This window comes from Sciurus carolinensis, chromosome 11 (assembly GCF_902686445.1).
Source record: "Sciurus carolinensis chromosome 11, mSciCar1.2, whole genome shotgun sequence".
In the NCBI taxonomy this organism is placed as follows: Eukaryota; Metazoa; Chordata; class Mammalia; order Rodentia; family Sciuridae; genus Sciurus; species Sciurus carolinensis.
Genome location: NC_062223.1, coordinates 124,228,178 through 124,234,971, shown reverse-complemented (window position 1 = coordinate 124,234,971; position 6,794 = coordinate 124,228,178). Strand labels below are relative to the sequence as shown.

Here is a 6,794-nt window from a genome sequence, read left to right as displayed (position 1 = left end):
TGATCTTTGGTCTTGTGTAATTGGGACTATGTGCTAGTGTCACAGTGCATGGTATTGCATATCCTCATTTCACTACATATAATTTTAATATTCATATAAATACTATTTTGTTTTACATCTCATTACTTTCTTGCTTTTTTCACTAAACAATCTAACTCTGAGCTATATTGCCTATAGCTAACACTAATTGTTGCAATGTCTTCAATACAATTGATCTATTTACTTTATCAACGGTGGACACATAGTTTATTTCTGATCTTCCTTCATTAAAAATAAGGGTACAGTATATGTATATGTACAGTATATGTCTTTTTATATGACCCTCTACTGGGTCATGAGAGAGAGTGCTTTTGGGGTATATACCCCAGTCAGAATTGCTGGGTCCTGTGGATACATATATTTATTTCTTGTTAAGTAATGTCTTCCTGCTTTACAGAACAGTTACGGTTTATGAGTGTTCTTAAATCCCCACCTCATTAGTATTGCATGTTACCACCCAGCTTTTTAATTTTTGCCAGGCTTATAGATGTAAGAAGATATTTCACTGTTTTAATTTGTACTACTGTGTTTAGCAATTGGTTTGAGAACCTCTTCATGTGCTTGGGGGTACTTCAGGCATTTTCTTCCATAATTTGGATGTCTTACATGGCTTTTCCATTTTTTCCCCTAATGATGTTGATGTCTTGTTTTGGGGGCAGACCCACAATGACTGTAGTTATGCTCCCTTGCTGAGGTTTTAGGTAGGCTCTGTTATGTTATGTTTTTAGTTATATAGTCAAGACCATGAATTTTCTATGTTATGATTAGTGTGTAGTCAAGGTCAGAAACACTGATTCAATGTACGTGCTCAAGGGCATGAACATTTGCTTGTGACCATGCCCTCGCTGATGTAACCTGTTGGCTGTATGCCTTCTTTGTTTGACCTGCATATAAAAAGGATCTATGGAAAAGACTCAGAGGCTAATAGGGGACAAAATGGAACTGACTGGGGGCTAAAGTTGAAGCTTGAGGCTGCCACATTTGAATAAAGCATGTATACTCTCGTGAGTCTTGAATCTTCTTCCACCTGCTGAGCCCTGAACCTTCTTTTCTGGGTCTGAGCTCCCACATGACACTTGTGTTTTGCTGCAGTTTATTATATGTGCTATTTGGATATAAAATGCTCTCCCATTGTATTGTATTTCTTCTCCCATTGCATTTTATGGCTATAAAATCTACCACTTTTGTCCTTTGCTGAACAAAACCTATATTTGTGTATAATAAAAATACATCATTTCTTCACCTTATGATTTCTCACCTATAGATAAACAGACATATTTTCTATGTTTAATTCTCATTAGAAGGGATCTATAGCAGTTGAGATTTCATTTCATGCTAGAGAGAGGTCTGGCGAAAATGAGGAGAGAAGCTACTTAGGTACGATGTCCTCAATAGCCATTTGACTCAACTTCTAGTCAGGTTAAAAAGCTTAAAACTATATTTTTCTGATTTCCTTGTAGCTAGCATCCTAGAAGTTACTTTCCACTAATTAAATGGACTTGTGTGAGATTTTTAAAGGTGGGAGTGGGAGGTTCTCCCCCTTTGATGTGGTCAGAGTTACCTGAGGGCTTGTTAAAACAGATTGCTGGACTCTACCCTGTAATGCAGTAGGTCTGGTGTGGTTCTGAAGATCTGCTTTTCTATTAGATTTCTGGGTGATGCTTATTCCAGCATTCTGTCATTTATAACTCAGTTTCATGGCATGAGAAGCATTCTTTAGGGTGGCAGCAGTTATAGAGGACGCTGGAGCTTCCTGACTTCTAGGTCATTTCAACCTGGATATGGAATTACTCTGGGGGCTCCCTCACACCTTCTTTAGTGATTCAAAAGCTGTGAGCAGGTAATTATGTGCATCGATTCCCTTTCTGCCTGAGACAACTAGTTATTACCATTTCTCATATTAAACCACTGATTTTTACAATTGTATATCCAAAATTTTTCTAAATGACAAGAGGATGCCCATAAATCCTTTATCCCATCTTAGTTAAAATAAGTATCTTTGATACTGTTATAAGCAATTGGGGAATGAATTTGATCTCATGGCAATTGGATTCACTGAATGAGGTTGGCCATAGACCAATGGTTTAGGTAGTAAAAGAAAGTTTGCAGCAATGTAAATCTTGGAGTGAGCAGTCAATCTGGTTTACATGGGACTGAGGGATTTCCCAGGATGTGGGCCTTTCAGTGCTAAAACTGAAAGAACCTGGTGAAACTGGTGGAGTTCATTATCCTGGTATAATCTTTTGCCATCTTGAAGATGTTGCACATGAAGACAAAGAGGTTGAGACAGATGACAAAAGGGGGGATTTGAAAAATTATTATCAGGAGGCATTTGAAATTGGAATGGCATAGCTAGGGCAGTTTTAGTAGACTATTCAAAGGGACTGTCAGCCTACAGTGAAGGGGACAATGTGTGAGAGCCAGAGTGTGGGCTCTCTAGCCACTCAGGCTGAGGTCTAGTTTATGTTATTTACTATTTGTGGGCCTCAAGCAGGTTACTAAACCAAGTTTCTATGTCTATGTAATAAGGCTGCCATAGTAGGTACCTGTGATAAGATGAAATTGAAACAGAACAGAAAGCACTGAGAAGAGTTGATGAGCATTAATCTCCAGGATACATGAAGAACTCAAAAAATTTAACACCAAAAAAACAAATAACCCAATCAATAATAGGCTAAGGAACTGAACAGACACTTCACTGAAAAAGTAATACAATTGATCAACAAACATATGAAAAAAATGTTCATCATCTTTAGCAATTAGAGAAATGCAAATCAAAGCTGCCCTAAGATTTCATCTTGCTTCAGTCAGAATGGCAATTATCAAGAATACAAGTAACAATAAATGTTGGCAAGGATGTGGGGAAAAAGGTACATGCTGGTGGAACTGCAAAATGGTGCAACTACTATGGAAGTGGTATGGAGATTCCCCAGAAAACTTGGAATGAAACCACCATTTTACCCAGTTATTCCACTCCTTGGTTTATTCCCAAAGGACTTAAAATCAGTATAATTCAGTGATGCAGCCTCATCAATGTTTATAGCAGCTCAGTTCACAATAGCTAAACTCTGGAACCAACTGAGGTGACCTTCAACAGATTGAATGGATAAAAAAATGTGGTGTGTGTATACATGCACACACTTATATATATGATGGAATATTACTCAGCCTTAGAGAAGAATGAAATTATGACATTTGCCGGTAAATGGATGGAACTGGAGAATATCATGCTAAGTGAAATTAAGCCATCCAAACCAAAGGCCGAATGTTTTCTCTGATATGTGGATGCTAGTTCACAATGGGGGGGCACTAGGGAAAAATAGAGTTACTTTATATTAGGTAGAGGGGATTGAAGGATGGGAGGGGGTATGAGGTAGGAAGGATAGTAGAATGAATCAGACATTATTATCCCATGTGCATATATAACTATAAGACTAGTGATATTCAACATCATGTATAACCAGAAAAATGAGAACTTATACTTCATTATATATGATGTATCAAAGTACATTCTACTGTCATGTATAACTAATTGTAACAAATAAAAAAAATTTAAAAAAGCAACCTCAAAAAAAAAAAAAAGCATTGCATGGCTGAGAGTAAGCACCAAAACATGTTAATGGTGTTATTATTATTGTTGTTGTTTTTACTAAGAAAACTACATAAAAGAATCAGATAGAACTTCTCAGGTAGAAATATTAGAGAAGGGTAGAAGAGAGGAGAGGGAGGAATCTGGATTAGAAAAGGACTGAGTATCACTAGCTGGTGACTCTTAAATTCAATTCTTTTTACCTTAAATGTTCCCAAGTGCCCAAAGTAGGAATTGAGTAATATTTTCTACATTGAATGTACTAAGACCATGAATGACTCCCACACTCAATATTGAAAATTTATGTTAACTTAGAATTGATGTAATAAATGTTTAAGCAAGGTCTCAAGGTAGAGGAAATGGATCCCACATGAAAGAATATGAAGTTTCAAATAAAATGAGAAAAGAGATGGAGGGAAGGAAAAGGAAAGAAGGAGAGTAGGCATTTTCCCAACTACATAGAGAGGCGATTGTTTCTCACCTCAGTTGGTTAAGCAGAGGGCATCCTTCTGATAGTTCTAACAACTGGTTTTTATATTGAGAAGAACAAGAACATTTGCATCAGAAGAGTTTTCTCTTCAGTGTCTTCTGCAGGGCAGCCTTTACCTCTTTGTTTCTCAGGCTGTAGATCAGGGGGTTGAGCATGGGGATCACTGTGGTGTAGAACACAGAGGCCACATTCTCCTGGGCCAGGGAACTGGCAGTGGAAGGCTTTAAGTACATGAATGCAGTAGATCCATAGAACAGCCCCACAGCTGCAAGGTGGGAGCTGCAGGTGCTGAAGGCTTTGGACCTGCCCGCTGTGGAGCTGATACGGAGGATGCTGGACAGGATGAAAGCATAGGAAATAAGGACTGTTAAGCTAGTGACTATGATGTTGAATCCAGCTAGAAAAAAGACTGCCATCTCTACATCATAGGTGCTGGAGCAGGAGAGCTTCATCAGGGGGAGGATGTCACAGAAGTAGTGGCTGATGAGGGGCTCACAATAGTGCAGTTTCAACATGAGACCCGTCTCTATTGTTGAACCAATGAGTCCCATAGCATAGACCAGAGCCACCAGGACAGAGCAGAGGGCCTGGGACATGATGATGTTGTAAAGCAAAGGGTGGCAGATGGCTACATAGCGGTCGTAGGCCATCACTGTGAGCATGTAACACTCGGCAATGACAAAAACAAGGAAGAAGTAGAGCTGAGACATGCAACCCACGTAGGAGATGACGTTCTTCTGGGACACAAAGTTGACCAGCATTTTAGGGGTAATGACAGAGGAGTAGCAGAAATCCACAAGTGACAAGTTGCTGAGGAAGTAGTACATGGGGGTGTGAAGCTGAGGGTTCAGACAAATGAGGGTGATCATGCCCAGGTTTCCCACCACAGTGACCATGTAGATCCCCAGGAAGAGAATGAAGAGGGGCAGCTGGAGCCCCTGCTGGTTTGTTAATCCCCCAAGAAGGAACTCTGTCACTGTGGAGTCATTTTCTGCAGCCATTTCTCCGGGTGGGAGGCCTTTGAGGATGGTAAAGAAGAACCTGTGAGAGGCTGCCCCTGCACTGCTTGGTGAAGCTACTTTTCTGCCTTTGGTGCCTGATGAGCCATCCTGTCTGTGGCTGATAGATCTTCCCCTCACTCCTGCTGTTTGGTGAGTGAAGGGGCAGCTCCTGAGTGTTTCAGAGATCTTGAAGATGACAGGAAAGGGACCAAGATCTAGAACTCTTTCTTCTCTTCTAAGAAATCCGAGATCTGATGATCTACTTGTTGTCTGTGGACCAACAACTTTGCCTTTTCTTGGAGCATCCAGGTCTTAGCCCATCCAACTAAATCAGAATCTCTGGAATGTAGCCCAGCAATCTCTGGACAAGTCATGGTTTCAGGATTCTCTCCTGGATGTGGGTGCATACATGTTGAGAACCTCTCCTACAGACTAATAGTATATTTCATATTTTGTAGATGGAGACTGAATTTGTTTCAGAAATGGAATTTCACTATCGTATATGCAATTTCTAAATTGCATGTGCCTTCCATGTGAAGGCATGGAAACATCTGAAACTGAGGCAATGTTAGGGTGATATGGTGGTCACATATCATTGAGTGACAAGTAATTTCTACATCTGATAATATGATTGTCAACTTTTGTTCCATCCTCTGTAGTTTACACATGTTTTTCTAAAGCCAATTGCCTAGCTTCTAAAAGTTTTGACTATGGGGCGTAATCTGTTTAGAGCAGAATTTTTATTCCTATGTCATACTGAGAAAACTGTTACTAGATATAAAGTGACTTGCCCAGGGCCTACTAATTATTTGTAACTTGGAATCAAACTTACCTCTGCTCTCTATTGGTTGTGAGCTTCTTGCCTTGTCTTTCATGTGTAGCCTTATGAATCTGCACTCCTGCAGCCTAAGAAATGTGTGATTGTGATATGCCTTACAGTGACATCTTTATATGTGCTTAGTGCACAAAAATAAAGGAATGCTGTAGTTTGTTTTGCGTTTTTTTCATTGTATAGTAAATTGAAGCTCTAAAAGTTAAATAAATTATTCATGGTGTCCCAGGTAATTGGAGGCAGACCTGGTCCTAAAATTCAAGACTCTCACTACCAGTCTGCTTTGTCTCCACAATACTATTGTTTATTTTAGATTATTTTTATGTATAAGTTCATTATTATTTAGGAAAATGAATTTATTATAATTCTGATAGAAGAGGGATCTTGTTTTTAATTTCTACGCATATGTTTTATATTGTAAAGACAATCTGTATGCATTATAGTAAATTAGAAATATGACAACGCCAAAACAAAACTCATTTTTCTCTACATGGAGCCTTACACTGGTGGGTGAATAACCTTCCATATATTTTCTATTCATGCATTTGTTTGCATGAAATATTTTTTAACCTCCTTTTTATATAAGATTTTAAAATAAATTATTTCATTTGATTCATATAATAACTGGCACTAACTGTATTTCTTAGGAATAAGAGTTTAAAATCCTTAGGATGTAGCACAGAGACAAGTAAATGTGCATTGCATTGTAAGCTTTATATATTACATTTTTTGGAGAAGAGATATTTAACTTTATAATAACTACTATCAGAGTTAGCTTAAGTTTTTGAGTATTAATTCCATTTAGTACAAAATAATTTTTTCTAAAGAATAGATTAAGAATAT

The 6,794-nt window shown here is 38.4% G+C and overlaps 1 protein-coding gene across 1 annotated transcript; it reads right to left on the bottom strand.

Annotated features, from left to right (window-relative positions):
* Window positions 1-4,189: 4,189 nt before the first annotated feature.
* Window positions 4,190-5,141, bottom strand: LOC124958982 (olfactory receptor 151). The gene has a single exon (XM_047517607.1). It carries the CDS (start codon window positions 5,117-5,119, stop codon window positions 4,190-4,192), a length of 930 nt encoding a protein of 309 aa, XP_047373563.1. The 5' UTR covers window positions 5,120-5,141.
* Between the last annotated feature and the right edge of the window lie 1,653 nt (window positions 5,142-6,794).

Bases quoted from the DNA above. Each gene is read 5' to 3' on its own strand.
- LOC124958982 (XM_047517607.1), bottom strand. From the start codon at position 5,119: ATGGCTGCAGAAAATGACTCCACAGTGACAGAGTTCCTTCTTGGGGGA.